Below are 18,308 nucleotides of genomic sequence, written 5' to 3'. Positions count from 1 at the left end.
TAGGTATCTCAAATGCTTTGAGATACTTTTTTTATATAATTGTTTTCATTGATTGGTTATGAGATAGCCACATTTGAGAACCCCCTGCAACGAGGTTGATCTAAGCCTCTTCTTCTATCGTTTTTATAAGTGAAGAAATGTTTGGGGCTTTTACGAAAATACATAGAAATACAAGACCTTTTCTGTAAAATTCGAGGACAATGCCAAATCCTTTTTTGACTCTTTACAAATCTCCCGCCTTAATTTCCCTCCATATTTTTTTGTGGTTTTCTCTTACCAAACTAAAAGTAACAGACTTTCACTTGTCCTCTTGACTTCACGTGTGAACATGTTAGATCTGGACAACATGTCTATGTCGGCATCCGTGTCTCTCACTTGCTGCCCTGCTTTTCTCCCGGCGGCAACAGGGCCGGAACTAGCTAAACCGATCGATTCCCCGGGGAACATAGCCGAAGACTGCAATCCAGAACATAAACCGATGATTCCTCCTGCGGAAGAGGTCAGAGACATCAACAATGCCATCACTGTTTCTAACGGAAGACAAGATCCGTCTGAAAAATCAAAGAAAGGGTTGGTTCTTGAAGATCATGTGAAAAATTGGGTCAAGAGAAGAGTTGAATCCGGAGTTTCTGAGTCGAGATGTGTACTCCCTTTTCTCGTTGGAGCTAAGAGAATGGTACAAAATGGTGTTATCTGTTTATTTAATTATCAAAGTGTTTTACTTTCACTGTTACGATTGACTATGTGGTGGGTTTGGTGTTAGGCTGAGTGTCTTGTTTGCCGTAAGCTGGTGTATCCTGGAGAAGAAGTGCTGTGCTCTGTTCGTGGCTGTCAAGGGGTCTATCACTTGCTCTGTGCCAAAGAAAGTCTCGGTTTTCATAATCTTGGGAAGTTTAGATGCCCTCAACATGTAAGATCCTCATGTGTATTAGATTGCTGTCTATTCAAAGAATTCATCATTAGGAAGATTATATGAAATGACATGTCATGAAAAAGATGCTTAATCGTTAGTTCTGTTGGTAAAGAAATGGTGAATAGCTTAGGTGAATGAACTGGATTAGATTGACTTTGCAGTTATCTAATGGGATGCAATGTGCAGGAGTGCTTTGTCTGCAAACAAAGAACTCAGTGGCGGTGTGTAAAGTGCCCAATGGCGGCTCATGATAAGCACGCTCCATGGCCTAAAGAGATACTTCACATGAAAGACCAACCAGGGAGAGCAGTCTGTTGGAGGCATTCAACTGATTGGCGGCTAGACACAAAGGTCTAATTCTCCAGTTTCTTGCTTTTAATTAGATATTATCTGTAATTTATTACAAGCTGTATTCTCATACAGACTCACTTACAGAACTGATAAAATATAATATTCGTTGAGCAGAGTGGAGATGCACAGAGTGAGATAGAGGTCAGTGTTTTCTTTGACTCCTGCTACCGATGTGACTATTGCCAAATTAGCTAGTCTAGTGAAGAAAAACAAAGAGGGGAGAGTCTGGAAAGCTGGATATTGTTTCTTTTCTTTCACAATTTCAAGAGCTAAGCAAGTAAATTTAATTTACTTTGAAATTCAGGAGGTGTTTTGTCAATTGCCTTTGCCATATGTGGAAGAGGAGTTCAGGATTGACTTGACATGGAAAGATTCTGCTGCTAAAGATGATCTGCCTCCTTATGTGCACATCAGGCGTAGTATCCTTTATAGTTTCAGTTCACAAACTTTCTTCCAATTCAGTAAATAGTTCTCATTTTTCACTACTGAGTCCTTGACTAAGTTAAGATATTTATCTTGTGAAGAAGAAACGTGATAATGCTAATGATGGTGTTGGGTGCACTAACTGTGGCCCTACTTGCTGTAGAAGCTGTGTTTGCAGGTATTCTCTTTGACTAACTAACCAACCAACCAACCTCTTCTCAACAACTGAAACTTTGCTTGAATGGTTTCTGTTTTTGAAACAAATTTGTTTCAGGGTTCAATGCGTAAGCTGTTCAAAGCGATGTGGATGCCCTGAAACTTGTGGAAACAGACCATTCCGCAAGGATAAGAAGATCAAAATTGTTAAGGTAAACTTAGTATTTAGTTTCCTGATTCCTACATTATACACTCTTTTTGTCTTGACATGTCATGTTGTTGTTTCTTATAGACCAAACTTTGTGGTTGGGGGGTAGAGGCAGCAGAATCCATTAACAAAGAGGACTTCATTGTTGAATACATCGGTGAAGGTAAAGCTAAACTGATTGTGTATAAAAAAGAGAGAGTGGTTTTTAAGTGATTGTGTTCTCTCTATGCACAGTGATTAGTGATGCTCAATGTGAGCAAAGGCTTTGGGATATGAAGCACAAAGGACTGAAAGACTTTTACATGTGTGAGATTCAAAAAGACTTCACAATTGATGCCACCTTCAAAGGAAACGCTTCTCGCTTTCTAAATCACAGCTGCAACCCAAACTGTGTTTTGGAGAAGTGGTAAAGCATATATTACATCATATTAATATGTTTATGCTTAAGATAGAGAAACTGAGTCAGTCTAATTATTGTATATGTGTGGTTAATACAACAACAGGCAAGTTGAAGGTGAGACCCGTGTAGGTGTCTTTGCAGCTCGTCAAATAGAAGCAGGAGAGCCACTTACATATGATTACAGGTCAACTTCTGGATCATTGGTGATAAGCTTAAGCAATCTGAAATTCTGATGTATTAGTTTGTTTTTGTTTTCTTTTTGTGCAGATTTGTGCAGTTTGGTCCTGAAGTAAAGTGTAACTGTGGTTCTGAAAACTGTCAAGGTTATCTTGGGACAAAGAGGAAAGAACCAAACTGTTTGGTTGTATCTTGGGGAGCAAAACGCAGAAGAGTGTCTCACCGACCTTTAGCCCATAAGTTGCAGCAAGACTAGCTTCAACAAACCCTGGAGAATATCTGTAAACAAGCTTGTCTGTTGTACTTCTGTAGTAACCTCTGAGGAGTTTCACTGTAACTTCTATTTTCTTACACACAAACAACTCTAATGAGCAAAAAACCTGATTCTTTGTGGCTTATGCTTATAGTTTGTCTTTTATGTGATTGTGTTTTGATTATGGACAGTGGCTGATGAAAACACTTTTGCTTGTAATAAAAGCTTAGAGGTTCACAAAGGTTTAACAATGCTAAGATAGTTGTCTAGCTGTTAGCTTCTAAAATGGACTGGTTATGCTTGAAGATGTGTGACTGAAGAACCTTTTTTTGGGCTGGGCTTGGCCACCGCCTACTTGGTAATGGTGGATGCTCATTGGCTGCCTGCCCCTGTAGTTGTAGTTGTAGTTACGAGGAAACTCATCAGAATCTCACATAAAACTTACAACTATTTTTGTCACATGAAACCAATAGGAATTGATCAACAGTATACAGTCTCAACATATAAAAAAAAAGGAAAAAAAAAGTTCACATGCAAGCCTAAACCCATTATATAAGCCCTTTGGGCAGCTTCCTTCAAAACCACACAGACTAGATTCAAACTAAAAATGGCGATAGGTTCTCATGTTTTGACCGGTATAGTAATGATCCTTTTCATATCAGGAGAACTAATAGTTCCAGGGAAAGGGACGTGCCAAGGAGACATTGAAGGTCTTATGAGACAATGTGCGGTCTTTGTTCAGCGTCCAGGTCCAAAAGTAAACCCGTCAGCAGCCTGTTGTAAAGCAGTTAAGAAATCAGACATACTTTGCGCATGTGGTCGTATCACATCCTCAGTTCATAATGCAGTAACATCCTTATTTTTGCGGTTTTGGCGGGAAACGCATTTTACCACCGAATAAATGATTGAACTTTTGAGAAATTTATGATTTTCCAATTCTATCAAATTTTAGAATTGGGTGGTTTATTCATGGTTTTTTTAATTGAAAACAAAATGGGTCAGAGTTGACCCAACCAAATAAACCCATTAACTTGTTAACCCATTAATTTGTTAACCCATTAACCTATTAACCCATTAACCCATTGGATCAAAAATAAAAATTCATTTGGATTAATGAGTCAACTTGGGTTGGGTCAACCCATGGATCATGATCCATGGGTTGACCCAACCCATGGATCATGATCCATTTTGATGTCCCTATCTATACATATACTATAATTTTTATTAAAACTATAAAATTAATTATTAATGTACAAAAAATACTCTTCATTATTTCTTTAAATAAAATCTATGGAAATACCTTATTTTATTAAAATATATAAGATAATTATTGATAGTTAATAATAACAATTTGATGACAATCTATGTATTATATATCATTTTTGTTTAATTTTATATTATTAAAATAAATTAAACAATCATTTTAATCATAAAATAAAATTTAAATTTCCGTATATATTATATCTTGAATTTTTAAAAACGACTATAAATTACTAAAACTATTAAAAGTCCTACACTAAAAATCTTTGATCAATGATTTAATTTTTTCTTGTTATAAAAAAGATAAAAGTGATCATAAAATCATATGAGTAGTCTCATTTTATAGATATTCAGATTATATATATATATATTAGTTTCGTTTAAACTAAACTATATACCACATAAAAAAATATAAATATTTTAATTTTGAATTTTGCATTGAACAAGTACTGAGAACTTAATATTTTAATTTTGAAATTCGCATTGAATGTTTTAAATGGATTATAAAATTACTAAAACTATTAAAAGGCTGAGGATAAGCCACAATCAGCTGAGGATAAGCCGTCAGTGGCCGTGGAGGACCTGGTGGCCATGGAGGACCTGGTGGCCGTGGAGGACCTAGTGGCCGTGGAGAACCTAGTGGCCGTGGAGGACCTGGTGGCCGAGGAGGAGCTGATGGCCGAGAGGGACCTGGTGACTGAAGAGGAGACACAAGCAGCTGAGGCGACATCAAGTCCATGAAAGAGATATTTTCCCTGGGACGACGTCGCCTCAGCAAGGTCTACATGCACAAGCTAGCCGTGGGAGACATCAACAACAACTTAATATATCAATATTTTTGAATTTTAGTTTCTAGGGATTTTGAGACATTTTCTGTGCAGAGTGATACTTCTGACATTTACTATTTTTTTCATTTACAGAAACTCTTTTGTCAACCTTTCTCATTTGGTTCCATTGAAAAGTTCGCACAATGACCTATTACTAGTACCAAGTAACTACATAGCTTTGATTATTGTACCTAATTATTCTTGTTAATTGATCAACAGTTACAATAAGACTACTAGGCACTTGACAGAACCTAAAATTGTAAAAGGGACCTAAAATTGTTTTTACAAGCTATCCTTAGAATGTATCTAATGATGGAAGTTGCATCATTGATGTGTGCTTCATGTATTCTCCCATCCGTAGGCTCATGCTCTAACTCTAAGCTTTTAAACAATTCGCCACGGTAACCTAGAAATGTAACTCTTTGATATGCAAGACGGTTCACTTGTTGTACTGCTAACAACAAGGCCATTGCTTCTGATACCAGAGAGGAACTGGTAGGTTCAATTGCATAGCTCACTTGAAGTCTTGGAATGCCTTCTTTGCTGAGTAAGGAACACCTTATTCCAGCTTGATCAACAGGTGATTTACAAGATGCATGTACAATACAATAGAAATCTGTTTCTCGTGGGAAAATCTTGAGAATTGTGCTTGGAAAAGAGACAATATGAACTTGATTTCGAGCTGTGTGATAGGACATGGTGCTTGTGTTATGAATTGTTGCGTCATCCTAGAGTTTTTGTCTAAGATTGTTGCACTGATGACTTGAGTTATATGGTCCCTTCTATTAAATGCTTAACCGTTAGAATAGAACTGGTGAATAGGTAGGGGAATGAACTGGATTAGTTCGAGTCTGCAGTATAATTCAGTCATCTAATTGGATGCAATGTGCAGGAATGCTCTTTGTTTGCAAACAAAGAACTCAATGGCGGTGTGTAAAGTGCCCAATGGCGGCTCATGATAAGCATGCTCCTTGGCCAAAAGAGATACTTCACATGAAAACCAACCAGGAAGAGCAATCTGCTGCAGAGTTGTTAAGAGATCAGACAATAATAAACATGGATAAGGTTGTTCATGTCACTGGCTTTTGTGGGAAACCTCTCGCTCATGATACCAAGTGTGGAAGTAAGTCTATTGCTAGTTAAGAAGCTTCATACTCTTTTTTAATATAAACACAAACATAAATACAAACATTGCAAGATTTTAATGTGCTGCTGTTCCTATGTGGCAGGCTACGTTGTGCCATGAGACTTGGGACCAGAACTTAGCTAAAGGTTTGTGGAATAAATTATTTGTGCTTGGGACCTTTACTAGTCCCCACTTATCTACTTTTGTAATCTCTACTATATTGAATAAACCATGATCTGGTTTAGTTAACAAACATTGGATCCAGAGTATCAACCGTACTGTTAAAACATCATATAGACTAATACAGCCAAATCTTTAAACCAGTTTATCTATTAATTGCTACAACTTTGATTTGGTTCTAGCATCAATAACAAGAAACTAGGCAGCATAAATCAATAATTTCTGAATACAAGTCTATTAAGTAATAATAATAAACGTTTGAATCACAATAAAAACACTCCCATCTCAAAGGAACCAAAACAAAACTTTCATGTAAACCAGGTACTCTAAAACTATTTACCTATTGAGATGTTGCTCTCCTTCAAAGTTTTTATAAGGAGAAACAATGTTACTCTCTTTTCCCCAGACCATGTAAATAGATTTGCTTTTGATTCTCTTACACTTGTTTGTAGAACAGAACATAAGCTTGGTCGTGCAAAACCTGTTTTGTCCCTACGGCAGTCACAGACGCATCATCAAACCTAAGCCATTGATTGTTCTTTCGTCTAGCATCTGTGGTGTAGTGCCCTTTCGAAGGATCCCTTCCGTGGTGGGTAATGGTTGCCACAAGTTCATATTTTAACCCCTAAAAGAAGAAACCTGAGTTAAGTAATAATAGTTCAAAGTCATAGAAAGAGAGAAGCAAAGACAGTTTTGTTTTCAACTTCATACCCCGTTGGAAGGAGAAACAAGAAGGTAGCGGCCTAGGTTGAGATCGAGGGGAAAGTGAACACGTTTATGGAGCTTAGTACTCCCTTGGTTTCCATAGCTAAAACGCATAAGGTGCAGTATCATTATCTTTGAGAGTTTCTGTATCTTTATTGACTTTCTAGCACTCACTACACCAGCCTGGTAACAAGCAAATAGGCAAATTATTAAGGAACCTTTACTCAATATAGTGAGAAAGAGAAAGATAGTTTACCTTCCCAGTAACCGAAGCTCGATATCCTTCAAGATCTTCTGGGGCAGAAAACAAATGCAATGCATCTTCTATTGTACTAACAGCTTCTGGGTGGATATCAAGGTGAAGTAAGAGATATGGCTGTACAGTAGCAGAATCTTTGTTCCCTGTTTCCATAAACGACACATTAAGTAAGTGTCTTAAGAAAGCAGAGAGTATCAAGAATGCAAAATACCTTTTGCCTTCACAACGCTTCTTAGCTGCCCACCGAATATATCACTGAGCTGAGAAGGAACAAAGCTTTGTGTTCTTGTGACAGCAGATTTGTTTTTGGGTCCAACTGTTTCCCATTCATCATCATCGTTGGCAGAAGAAACAACAGAGGACTTCGAAGCATTGAGTTTGGGGGACACTTCCCTGAGTTTCAGCAGCTCATCGTGCATTTGGTCCATTATAAAGCTCAAAAACTCCTGAGCATCTTCCTGCCTGGTCAACACAAGCACACAATGTGTTAGAATGAAAATAGGTTAGGAACAACAAAATTTCAGACTGTGTAAGATAATCACAGACCTTGGCCGGCCAGACATGTTGTTGAGTACATCTGGGGTAAAGTTTCTAAGCACCCCTTCAAACATGGCAGGTGTAAAAGGTCTACCAGACTCAACAACGGCAACGTTATTTCTGAAGCTTGAACTGCTTGGCATATCTAACTCAGAGATGAACTCAGAAAATGCAGCCAAGGTTGGAGACTCAGCCTGAGAACGAAGAACAATCACGATAAGACAACAAAGACAGAAGCTAGAATTAAAGCATGGAGAAAGAAAAATGAAGATCATAAACCTTTGGAATAGCTTGGAGTTGTATTCCCTGGAGGAGCTGCACAAAAGGAGAACAGGAGAGCAAAGCCTGCAGTGTCGCGTTGAGGAAGCACAAGTTTCCAGCGTTTATTAATCCTCTCGGTGTAAAATCTTTCATGGCTGGAATAGATTCAGCAGATACCATATGGCTATTCTTTCTTGGTATGGTGGTGCCAGATGAAGAATCGTTTGGGAAAATATCCGTGTCCAGGGCTTGGAATTTTGAGCTCGAAGCTATACACAAAGAATCACTTTCACCATCTGACACACACAGCTTCTCCAAACCAATATGATCCGCTGCCTTCACCGCCACACCGTTGTTGAGAGGTGGGTTTCTTTCAGAGACCTCGTTAATTATTCCATTTTCTTCCACATGCTCTCCTGAAGAGTGTTTTCCAGAGAGTTTTTTTGCAGTATTATCATTGATCTTATCAGAGCTGGGAGGTCTAGAAGCATCAAGGCTCTTTTGAGACTCAGCATATTGAAAAGTTTTATCTTCCTTATGAGAGCTTGAAGGTCTAGAAGCATCAAGGCTCTTTTGAGTCACGGCAGACTGAATTTTTTTATCTTCCTTATGAGAACTGGAGGGTCGAGATTTAACTAAACCATCAGCTGGACCCTTCTTCAACTCGCCATTAGCGCTGTTTACTGGATTAAAGGAGCCGAATTGTATACTCTTGACAGACTTTTCTTTATGACATTGAGGAGGGTTAATGGGTTTCTGCTCAAGTAGTGACCTTGTTTCATGTTCTGTAAAGGATCCAAACACAAATACCTGCCATGAACAAAAGCAAAGTGTCAGTTAGAGAGGCTTTAAGCAATAAAATGGCTTTTATAGCATCAAGTGGACAAATTTAAGAATCTGAAAAGATAATTAATAGTCTCTTTGCATACACATTGCCTCAGAGAATAACTACAAGTATCAACCAACATGATAGCTACATAAAAATCAAAACTTTTAATATCATCTACAGAATATCAAAGCAAAGATACTAAAAGGTACTAGCTTTTGCCTGTTTAAAGTTCACAGCTTTTTGTCGGGAACAGATCAAACACACTTGATAAACGACAATAACAGAATCTCAGTTCGACTCTAAATGTAACTCTGCAAACAAGATAGGTGAGAAACTCAGAGGCAGACAAGATGCAGGAAAGTTACCTTCTTATCACTCATGTTTGGCGGCACATACAAGGCGACGGAGAAGGTTAAGAGCAGGGCAAGGGCTTGAAAGAGAGATCCAAGATGAAAGAAGTTTGAGAAGATTCAAAAGCGGAAACAAAATCTCTTAGGGTTTGAGACCCATGATGAAAGTCAGCGACTTGAGAAGACATGAAAGGGGAAGAGGAGCCCTCTCTCGGTTATTCTCTGCAGCTTCGAAATGTGGAATCATCCCAATTTGAAGGAGGAGAAAAAGTATGTGAACAGCCTGAGAAGAGAGACGGATCTTTTTTGGGGATTTGACAGAAAAATTAGGGTTCTTTCTCCTTTTGGTCGGATAGTTTTGAGAGGAGGAGTCGAGGACGGAGCTTTGTGAAACGCGTCGTCGCGTCTTTTACAGTTAACATCTCGGTTCGATTGTTAGTTTACTTCGGTTTAGTTCGGTTAAATATAAAATCGTGTCTTAAACAAGAACAATAACTCCGGTTTGGTGTGAAGGTTAATTGTGGTGGTTTTGGTGCAAAGACTTTACCTATATGATCAAACCTAACTCATTACAACACTTCCTGTTTGGTACCACTCTGGTGTGGTTTCCTATTGTCTTTACAGCAACTCTTATGTCTTGGGTTCGATTGTTAAATTTATTTCGGTTTAGTTCGGTTAAATATAAAATCGTGTCAAAACAAGAACAATAACTCCGGATTGGGGTGAAGGTTCTTAAATTGTGGTGGCGGTGGTGCAAAGACTTTACCTATATATGATCAAACCTAACTTATTACAACGCTTCCTGTTGGGTACAGTCTGGTGTGGTTTCTTATTGTCTTTATAACAGCTCTCTTATGTCTCGGGTTTGAAGCCTGTCTTACTCTTTTTAATTTTCTGAAACTGATTTTATTATTGTTAAAGAGAGTGTATAGCATGACGTTCACGGAATTTCCGGCAGCAAAACAATAAAACTTGATCTTACAGGACAAAAGCATAGTGCAGCAACAACCACTGTTTCCGCAAATATTTATTTTTGAATTCTGAAACAAAAACAAACAGGATCAAAGGCCTGAGCCAGTTTCTGTAGAAATAAAGAGCAAAATCAAACAATGTGGTGGAACGAGATAGCTAAAGGCAATCACGTTCATATCTTAGGAGCCTAGTGATTGCCACTAACTTACCAAGAAGGCCTTTTCGTTCTTTCAGACACTAGTTCTAACTTGTAAGAAAAGGTGAACTTACTTCAACTTATTGGCATCAGTAAAAAACAACAAAAAGCAATTCGTCTCTCTAAGCAACTAGCTCAGCCTCTGTATGAGCTGCCTTGGAAGGCTTATGGACAATCTTCGGTTCTGGTTTCTCAATTCCTTGTATATCCGTTATTCTCAACTTCGTTAATTCCTGGAAACATAATTAAAAAAAAAAACATACTTCATGAACAGAGCTTGAAGACAAGTAACTGACAAAGGTGAAACAAATAAGGGAGTTGTGAACTATACCTGTCGATGTCCTGTGGTTCTCCTATAGTTCTTCCTTCGTTTCTTTTTGAAAATGAGCACTTTTTCATCCAATGCCTGTCACTCGCACAAAGAAACTCAACTAGTTATTAGACACAAAAAAACGAGTAAATCTTTCTACCCCTCACCTATTCTAAATAAAGGCATTCAGAACAATAGATAAACACTAATCTAGTAACTCGTCGTCCGCAAGACTTTCAATCTCTTATCAGTAGTTGATTTAGTTTCTTCTTTCATCCACCATCACCAGATTCAGCAAGCAAACTCTCATGAAAGTAAATGTTTATTGACTACTTAAACGCCATTTTCAATTGCCAATTTATTTAAGACAAGGAGACTACTTACATGCTCTTCCACAACAGCATGAACAGTGGCATCAGGCAAGATAGGCCTCCCAATAATCGTCTGGCTTGCCGAGCCCAATAGAAGAACCTTGATCAGTACCAACTGCCAAAAGAAACATAAAGAGACAAGCTTTAAGAACAATTATATACCGGAACAAAGATCTCAACTGTTAGAACAATCTTCATAAAGAAGCTAGCACACCTTATCATTGATGTCACAGAACTTCAACTTCTCAGTGAAAATGGAGTCTCCGTTGCTTACTTTGAACTGATGCGAACCAATCTACAGCGAGAGCAATACAAACATTCCTCATCAGCGAAATTCAACCAGAGAGAGAGAGAGAGAGTGACGAAACCTGAACAACGGCAAACACTGGCTCGTAGAGTTTGAATAATCTCTCCGAAGGTTTCAGAGGACCCATCACTTTATACCCAATCTCCGCCGCCGCCTCTACTTTCTCCGCCGGTGAATACTCTCTTTCTGCTTCCATCTCCGCAGAATCCTCCTCGTAGTCCTCATCATCTTCTCCTTCACTGCTTTCATCAGTGTCCTCTGTTTTCGAGGAGAAATGCCGACCTTGGGAGCGATACCATGGCAAATCCCTAGTGAGAGATTGATTCGTAATTGGGATCACATGAGTAATGCTGGTCCCGGGAAGCTCTAATCGCCGAACTGAAGTGATCAAACGCGTTTGGTTGATCGAGAGAACCGTCGTGGCGCGGCGGCTCAGCTCTCGGAGGCATCGGAGGCTCGCCATCGGAGAGCACGAGTAGAGACTTAGGGTTTATGGAGACTAGAGACGTATCCACTGAGTAGTGGTTTAAGGGTGCGACTTAGGCCTATCCATCTCTGTACCGAATTAAAACTTGATCCGATCCAAACCGGTTTTAAAAAAAATACTTGGGTGAAGTGTAAGGAATGAATATTTGAATTGAACTCAAATCCGGATTAGTATACAGAAACATTGAAATAGCCACTAATTTTTTAACTGATGAGGAACGGTCTCTTTCAGTCCTAGGTCTGGCTTGCCTACACCAACAGATTCTTAGAGAAGCATCTTCTACTTGCTCATAGATCTTTGTTAGCATTGAGCGTATTTGTGTTTCTCGTTTTCTTTTTGTTTTTGAAACTCTTTGCCAGTTGAGCTTCATATCAATGCAGTCGTTAAAAAATTAATTCACATATTTAAAATATTTTTGGAGATCTTAACAATTTATATTTAAAAAATTGGTTATTTTAAATACTTTTTGAAAATTCGGATAGCTTTTTATCCATGAATAGTTCAGATACTTTCCAATAATATTTGGTGAAGTTTTTTTGAATGATTTTAGGCATTGAGTATTTTCCAATTCCCATTTCGAAAATTATAGAACTTCAATGGAACTTAACTCCACAAAAAAAAAAAAAAACTGATTAAAGGGTGACTGATGATGCAAAATAAGAAAATATAAGATTAACATTCAAACCATTACTATAACTCTATATAAGTAATATCTTCATGAGTTTTGTTTTATTATATAACAAGAACAAGACAACAACTTGAGTCTATCAAACTCTAACTCATACATACAAGGGATCATCAGCATTGCTTTATTTCGAATCCAATGCTCAACAAAGTCCGAGCTGATTCCATCACTTTCTCGCCACCACCAACATCCACTGCTTCACTGTTCTGCTTGTCACTTCCTCCTCCCACCGAGCTATGCCCTGAGGTGGGAATGTTCACCTGATCCTCTAACCTAGTTCTCATTGATGTTGGTGCAGCTGCAGCCACAAGCGCTGAGCTAGGAGGACCATGGTGTTTCTTTGGCACCGGCATGTCGTGGTTATGTACTCCTTTGTATGTGATTACGACAGCTGTTCTGTTCTCTAGTGCTGTCTCGATGTGTTTACGGACAGAACAACCAGCAGAAGTACATCTGTAGTAGTTCCTGATATGTTTTTGAACAATAATATATCAAATCATACATGTATAGAGAAAACGTTTTAGAAAGAAATGGGTAAATGTGTTTTGGTTTATACCTCGGATTGGGATTCCCCTTCACCATTTTCTGTCCGTATTTGCGCCATCTGTATCCATCACCAGAGATACCGACGTCACCAGCTGCGTGTACTACAACTTTATGTTTCTTTCCAGGTTTAGAGACAGAATCTGAACTTTGTGAGTTACTCTTCTTCAGTCTGAAACACAGGAAAGAGGAAAGTATGTTAGTTTTATCCCTCAATGTGAAGGGTAACAAAATTATACAGAACTTGCCTTCGTTTTGGCTCTGGTTCCTCCACAGCTTCGTTCTCACAATTTCTCTTCCCTTCAACGATTGCTAGCGACTGGCATACGTTTTCTTTAGTTGAAATGGACAGAGCTGAACCGGTAGGGACTACTGTATTGTCCTCCATAGGCGGGATAACTGATGCAGCTCTAGTCTCTCTTGGCGAGAAGCTATTCTTCCGGAGAGGTTCATGACTATGCGAACCTTTGTTAACAATCTCTATCACGTTTCCTGAATCGTTGGAGCATTCAATTTTCTTTGCGCAACAATCAGAATACGTACACCTATAGTAGCTCCGTGAGCCCTTGGGACTCTTAACCTGCTTCTGCCCATATTTTCTCCAATGATAACCATCACGAGCCGGTCTCCTCAGAACAGGAGAAACTGACAAGTTGCTAACCACCCGAGAATCAGATCTTTGCTCTCGTTTAGACGGAACTGAAACCGGTGATACACCTTGAGCAGCTGAAGGATTCGAAGATAGAGATGCCTCCACCATTGATGGATTTATCAACACAGTCATAGACGTAGATGGTTCCACCACATGGTTTTCTACTGCAACTTCATCAACCGGCACAATTGCACTTACTACACTTTCCTTGCCGCTACCTCTATCCCTCTCCTGCCAATGTTCCATAGAAAAAAAAAATCAAATGACTAATAAAAAACTCTTATTGGCAAATGATTAAGACTGATCTTGGCCAAAAGATAAACACCACTATGATTACTACTCTTCCCAAGTACTAGTATAATCACTAAACGGGTACCTGTCCAATCATTAAAAGAAACAAACTTTCCTTCTTCTAGTTCATAAGTAGCCAATAGTCTCAATGTTCAAGCAGCTTTGCCTAGTAAGTAGTAACTTATACAAGTCAATTTGATCCCTTGTTTACAAAGCGTAGGCCATGACATCGAGTACAATGAAGTGAATTTGTAGATTTGGTAACTTCAATTTCTCCAGATATCAACGAGAGAATCTAACTCGTTAGCGTTCAGAATTCAGCTAAGAAATGAACAAATATTCAGCAACTCACCTTGACATCTTCACGATTTGGTTCCACCGACGAATTTTCTCGAACATCTGGTGAACACAGACATCATTTCATCAACAATTAAACACCCTCAGAAAATCAACAAAGAATCTTCGTTGGGGGATAAACCGTTACCTTCGTCATGATCCTTAGCTAGGGTCTCTCGCACAGGTGATTCTTCGCCTCTGAGTTGACTCAATCCATCATCGTCACCGTGACACAGCTCCTTCTCCGGTTCCACTTTCTCGCCCTTTTCTGTCTCCGCAGCCGCGTAAACGTCAGCTTCGCCGCTGTCCTTGTCGTCCATGGACAATTCTCTTGTCTTTTGTTCTGTCTGTCTCCTCCAGGCCTGTCTGTATCGTGGGTTTGTAAGGAAAGAGTAAAAGAAACAGAACAGATTCTGTAAGGCAACAAAGGTAGCCGCTTTCCGACCGATAACAAAACGCTGCGTTTCATCGGTTATGCTTCCGCTCTAAAGCAGTCTTTTTTTTTTCTTTTAACAAACTCCTTGTTCTATTTAATTAGTGATTTTGGAACGCCAAAAAACAAAATTAGTGATTTTAGAATATTTGTTTTAGAATTATAACAAATATTATGTCTTGTTGCATGATGGTTATGTGCATTGTGTTAAACTATATTTTCTTCTAAAAAACATCAATTCTTTTAGTTGAAGATTTGCTTTTTAACAACAATCTCAGTGGAGCCTAACCAAACATACAATTTCCTATAGAAAAAAATGAAAATTACAATTTCGGATTGCATTCCAAAAAAAAGAAAAAAAAATTTCAGATTAAAAAAATAAACACTATTTCCGATTAATAGTTTTACAAACGATTTCTTAATTGCGAAAAAGAAATTGCAACATATAATATATACAAAACACACATAATTTATGTGATTAATTAGTCTCAGAGAAAACAAACACAAGAACCTTGTCTTCATTGATGTCCATCGCATTTAGAAAGACCAGCATCTTCTTCTTTGTCTAACTCGTCTTGCTTTTTATGGAAGCTTCACATGTTTGCTTTCCCGAATCACTAGAAACTTTTTTTTATAAACAGTGAGAGAGTCATATCCTATGATGAAGAAAGAGGTTGATGTCTTGATGATGAAGACCCAATCAACGAGGAGGTGAAATTGACATACCTTGATGACTTAGTGTTTACCGATTTAACTTTCAGGCTTTTGTTTTGTATTGCAACATGTAAGAAGAAGTCGACGATGGAGCTCTAGAGTCGGAAACCAAGTTGTGATGCGGATGTTTTACAGGTTGTTTAAGGAAACTAAAGGTTTGACACTTGTTCAAACAATGTCTTTTAGGTTTTTGTCTAACAATATGAACCTAGATCGTTTTGTAATTGTTATCTAAATCCTCTTTTTAATTATGTTATTTTTGTTAAATATATATATATATATATATATATATTTAAACCTAAATTAAACACATGAGATCCATAACGTAATATTTTTGACTTAAATCTTATTGGAGTGGTACATGTTAAAGAACGTAATGGAGGTAAAAAGGAAGTTCACACACATAGTCAATGTTATTATGCTTTGGGGACTCATTTTTATAATCAAATAGTCTTATAAGAATATATCATGATTTTGAAGGTGCATATAAATGAAACATTGTTCAGTACTCTAAAGCCATTACATTCACAAGATGAGTGAGTTTATTTCTTAAAACTTACATTTAGTTTTATTATTTTCTTTGTTGTTTTTCAACATCTATCTTCTATTTGTGTCTAACCTACGCTATACAAATGTTTCATTAACATCTAAATAAACAAACTGATTTATTGTGATGATGAATTGACTAACTTAGAAACAACTAAAAATGTTTGCTATGAGAATAATTTCGTTTACATCTAAATAAATAAACTGATTTATTGTGCTGATGAATTGACTAACTTAGAAACTACTAAAAATGTTTGCTATGAGAACAATTTCACTTAAATATGTTGAATTTTAGTCTAGTCAATATACCCAAAAACCAATTATATCTAAGAATTTTGACACCTAAACGCGAGAAAAACACTGATGACCATGACTAAGCAACTGAAAAGCAATATTTTAGTCTATAGACTTCAACTTCAACTTCTCTCATTTGTCTTTAATGTCAAATTTTCTCAAACAGAAAATGAGAATCAATTATGTGATTGTTACAGTTTTTTATATATCAAATATAACAAATGCCCAAAACTAGCCCATTACAAAGACGCATCACAACGCTAAACAAGATAGTTTCACCAAAAATTTCTCAGTATCTTTGCTTGCCATTAGCTGTTGATCGGAGTGCATTCTTCATTTCTTCTCAATAAGCTTTACCGGTAGGCGTCCTGATCACGTTCAAGCAAAATTTAGTTGGTGAAAGCTTGGTAAACAGACTCTTGGCATCCAGCGAAAGCTCTCCGGCTCCTGTAAAGTGACGTGGAGGATTGATGTTTTCTGTGTCTTTGTTTTTCAGGTGACAAAGTATCTTTAAATGGTCTCATAGTTTAGGCTAAAGAACTGATCAGGTATAAAGAGTAACTCTTTCGTTAAATTTCATGCTGAAACTTATCTCTAGAACTTGTCTCACACCCTTTTGGTGCTCTTTATTTAATTTCCTCTATACAATACTATCTAAACATAATTATAGTTTGGTTGCATTATCTTTGTAGGCATGGTGTCACACTCTTCTGCATTGTGCTTGAGCCGTATGATGAACCATCGTGAACGTGCTCATCTATAGAGAAACAAAAAATGTGTAACCATTGTGGTTTATGATGCTTTCTCAAACGAAAAAGGAGAGAGAGAACAGAGAGAAGCATTTACCCAAAAGTGATAGCCCAACCATGGCATCAACCAGAACTCAACCCATCCTAATATGCCAAAATTTGTATATGATCAGTGGCCACCCAACGGCCATGAAGGCGAAAACACAAGCCAAGCTAATCTTCACCCTATTCACTTCGCTTGGTCTGAACTTTCTCAGATTGAAATGCCAGTTCACCCTATCACAACATTTACTATTAAGTAAACAGGTATACGGAGAAAAGAAGAGTAAAAGAGCTTCATGTATATATATATATATATACCAGTGAGCTATGGACAGCCAAGGTCGGATTGGACTATATCCAAGAATGATTGCTTTTCGCAGGACTGGTGATGAATCAAAAACTCTTCTGGTGGAACTGGTTGTTAAGCTGTGTCACGAACTAACCTATAGAGAACAAAAGTAAGACGTCTCATCTCTTATCCAATTGTGAACATGTATATATATAACAGTGTTAAGTAAGTAAGAGTTACGTGTTGGTTTTGGCGTGATGACGGTCATGCTTAAACCTCCATGGCTCATAGGGGTCGACAAGAGGTAGGAAAGCTAGAGTACCCACAATGTCTTCAACCAATTTGTTATTTGAAAATGATTCATGAGCACAATCATGTCCTATCACAAAGAACTAGAAGAAAGATCAACCCCTGTAACTGCAGTTCCTGTCCAAGCCCAAGCCAACAGAAGCAGATACCATGGCGCTTTTGCGATCATGAAGAGCCCCAAAGCGTAGGAAATCACAGATGCCAACACAGACTTCCAAGCTTTCAAAACATCAATCTTAAACAGCTGAAAAAGAAGAATCATAAAACAATGAGTAACAAGCAGAAGATAATGTGGGAAGGAGGTGATCATTAAGTCGGTGGTTACGGCTCTGCCAAATCATGTCATGTCTGTTTATAGATTACCAAAAGCTACAGTTAAAAAATTAACGAGTGCTGTAGCGAAATTTTGGTGGAGCCCAGGGGGAAGCACAAAAGGAATGCATTGGAAATCATGGGATAAATTATGTCTCCCTAAAGATAATGGTGGTTTAGGTTTTAAGGATCTTATGGATTTTAACACGGCGATGCTTGGAAAGCAACTGTGGAGGCTGATTGAGAAGCCAAACA

The 18,308-nt window shown here is 38.0% G+C and overlaps 5 protein-coding genes and 1 long non-coding RNA gene across 6 annotated transcripts; 2 read left to right on the top strand and 4 right to left on the bottom strand.

The window, feature by feature from the left end:
* The first annotated feature begins 282 nt into the window (after positions 1-282).
* On the top strand, positions 283-3,065 carry LOC106424147 (histone-lysine N-methyltransferase ASHR3). The gene is made up of 11 exons (XM_013864887.3): positions 283-676; positions 764-910; positions 1,100-1,264; positions 1,379-1,405; positions 1,569-1,683; positions 1,772-1,865; positions 1,962-2,055; positions 2,136-2,214; positions 2,286-2,457; positions 2,555-2,635; positions 2,719-3,065. The coding sequence occupies exons 1-11, from the start codon at positions 329-331 to the stop codon at positions 2,882-2,884; spliced, it is 1,488 nt and encodes a 495-aa protein (XP_013720341.2). The 5' UTR covers positions 283-328; the 3' UTR covers positions 2,885-3,065.
* A 211-nt stretch (positions 3,066-3,276) lies between these two features.
* LOC106424130 lies at positions 3,277-6,300 on the top strand. The gene is made up of 2 exons (XM_048738525.1): positions 3,277-3,716; positions 5,998-6,300. The coding sequence occupies exons 1-2, from the start codon at positions 3,489-3,491 to the stop codon at positions 6,109-6,111; spliced, it is 342 nt and encodes a 113-aa protein (XP_048594482.1). The 5' UTR covers positions 3,277-3,488; the 3' UTR covers positions 6,112-6,300.
* A 162-nt stretch (positions 6,301-6,462) lies between these two features.
* On the bottom strand, positions 6,463-9,605 carry LOC106424204 (ubiquitin carboxyl-terminal hydrolase 24-like). The gene is made up of 7 exons (XM_013864958.3): positions 9,231-9,605; positions 8,055-8,846; positions 7,785-7,969; positions 7,450-7,700; positions 7,236-7,381; positions 6,986-7,162; positions 6,463-6,899 (listed from the first exon to the last, which is right to left on the bottom strand). The coding sequence occupies exons 1-7, from the start codon at positions 9,243-9,245 to the stop codon at positions 6,711-6,713; spliced, it is 1,755 nt and encodes a 584-aa protein (XP_013720412.1). The 5' UTR covers positions 9,246-9,605; the 3' UTR covers positions 6,463-6,710.
* Positions 9,606-10,209: 604 nt separating this feature from the next.
* LOC106424111 (50S ribosomal protein L21, mitochondrial) lies at positions 10,210-11,908 on the bottom strand. Its single transcript, XM_013864855.3, has 5 exons — positions 11,433-11,908; positions 11,279-11,359; positions 11,078-11,179; positions 10,715-10,789; positions 10,210-10,616 (listed from the first exon to the last, which is right to left on the bottom strand). Exons 1-5 carry the CDS (start codon positions 11,832-11,834, stop codon positions 10,506-10,508), a joined length of 771 nt encoding a protein of 256 aa, XP_013720309.2. The 5' UTR covers positions 11,835-11,908; the 3' UTR covers positions 10,210-10,505.
* A 597-nt stretch (positions 11,909-12,505) lies between these two features.
* LOC106424092 (probable WRKY transcription factor 32) lies at positions 12,506-14,883 on the bottom strand. Its single transcript, XM_048738519.1, has 5 exons — positions 14,514-14,883; positions 14,382-14,428; positions 13,335-13,969; positions 13,100-13,258; positions 12,506-13,008 (listed from the first exon to the last, which is right to left on the bottom strand). The coding sequence occupies exons 1-5, from the start codon at positions 14,683-14,685 to the stop codon at positions 12,657-12,659; spliced, it is 1,365 nt and encodes a 454-aa protein (XP_048594476.1). The 5' UTR covers positions 14,686-14,883; the 3' UTR covers positions 12,506-12,656.
* A 1,039-nt stretch (positions 14,884-15,922) lies between these two features.
* Positions 15,923-17,548, bottom strand: LOC106424093. Its single transcript, XR_007315621.1, has 3 exons — positions 17,462-17,548; positions 17,199-17,377; positions 15,923-17,109 (listed from the first exon to the last, which is right to left on the bottom strand). It is a non-coding gene; the product is annotated as an uncharacterized LOC106424093 (long non-coding RNA).
* Positions 17,549-18,308: the final 760 nt, after the last annotated feature.

This window comes from Brassica napus, chromosome A8, assembly GCF_020379485.1.
Source record: "Brassica napus cultivar Da-Ae chromosome A8, Da-Ae, whole genome shotgun sequence".
NCBI lineage: Eukaryota > Viridiplantae > Streptophyta > Magnoliopsida > Brassicales > Brassicaceae > Brassica > Brassica napus.
This window is presented reverse-complemented; position numbering and strand designations above follow the sequence as displayed.

Bases quoted from the DNA above. Each gene is read 5' to 3' on its own strand.
- LOC106424147 (XM_013864887.3), top strand. From the start codon at position 329: ATGTTAGATCTGGACAACATGTCTATGTCGGCATCCGTGTCTCTCACT. The intron at 1,406-1,568 runs GTCAGTGTTTTC...TTTGAAATTCAG, and splicing joins ATGCACAGAGTGAGATAGAG to GAGGTGTTTTGTCAATTGCC. The intron at 2,215-2,285 runs GTAAAGCTAAAC...CTCTATGCACAG, and splicing joins TGTTGAATACATCGGTGAAG to TGATTAGTGATGCTCAATGT.
- LOC106424130 (XM_048738525.1), top strand. From the start codon at position 3,489: ATGGCGATAGGTTCTCATGTTTTGACCGGTATAGTAATGATCCTTTTC. The intron at 3,717-5,997 runs GTTCATAATGCA...TCTGCTGCAGAG, and splicing joins GTGGTCGTATCACATCCTCA to TTGTTAAGAGATCAGACAAT.
- LOC106424204 (XM_013864958.3), bottom strand. The intron at 7,970-8,054 runs GTTTATGATCTT...CTTCGTTCTCAG, and splicing joins AACTCCAAGCTATTCCAAAG to GCTGAGTCTCCAACCTTGGC. The intron at 7,163-7,235 runs GTAAACTATCTT...GCTTGTTACCAG, and splicing joins GAGCTTCGGTTACTGGGAAG to GCTGGTGTAGTGAGTGCTAG.
- LOC106424111 (XM_013864855.3), bottom strand. From the start codon at position 11,834: ATGGCGAGCCTCCGATGCCTCCGAGAGCTGAGCCGCCGCGCCACGACG. The intron at 11,360-11,432 runs GTTTCGTCACTC...CTCTCGCTGTAG, and splicing joins CAGTGTTTGCCGTTGTTCAG to ATTGGTTCGCATCAGTTCAA. The intron at 11,180-11,278 runs GTGTGCTAGCTT...TTCTTTTGGCAG, and splicing joins TCTGTGACATCAATGATAAG to TTGGTACTGATCAAGGTTCT.
- LOC106424092 (XM_048738519.1), bottom strand. From the start codon at position 14,685: ATGGACGACAAGGACAGCGGCGAAGCTGACGTTTACGCGGCTGCGGAG. The intron at 13,259-13,334 runs GCAAGTTCTGTA...CCTGTGTTTCAG, and splicing joins GAACCAGAGCCAAAACGAAG to ACTGAAGAAGAGTAACTCAC. The intron at 13,009-13,099 runs GTATAAACCAAA...AAAACATATCAG, and splicing joins AAGGGGAATCCCAATCCGAG to GAACTACTACAGATGTACTT.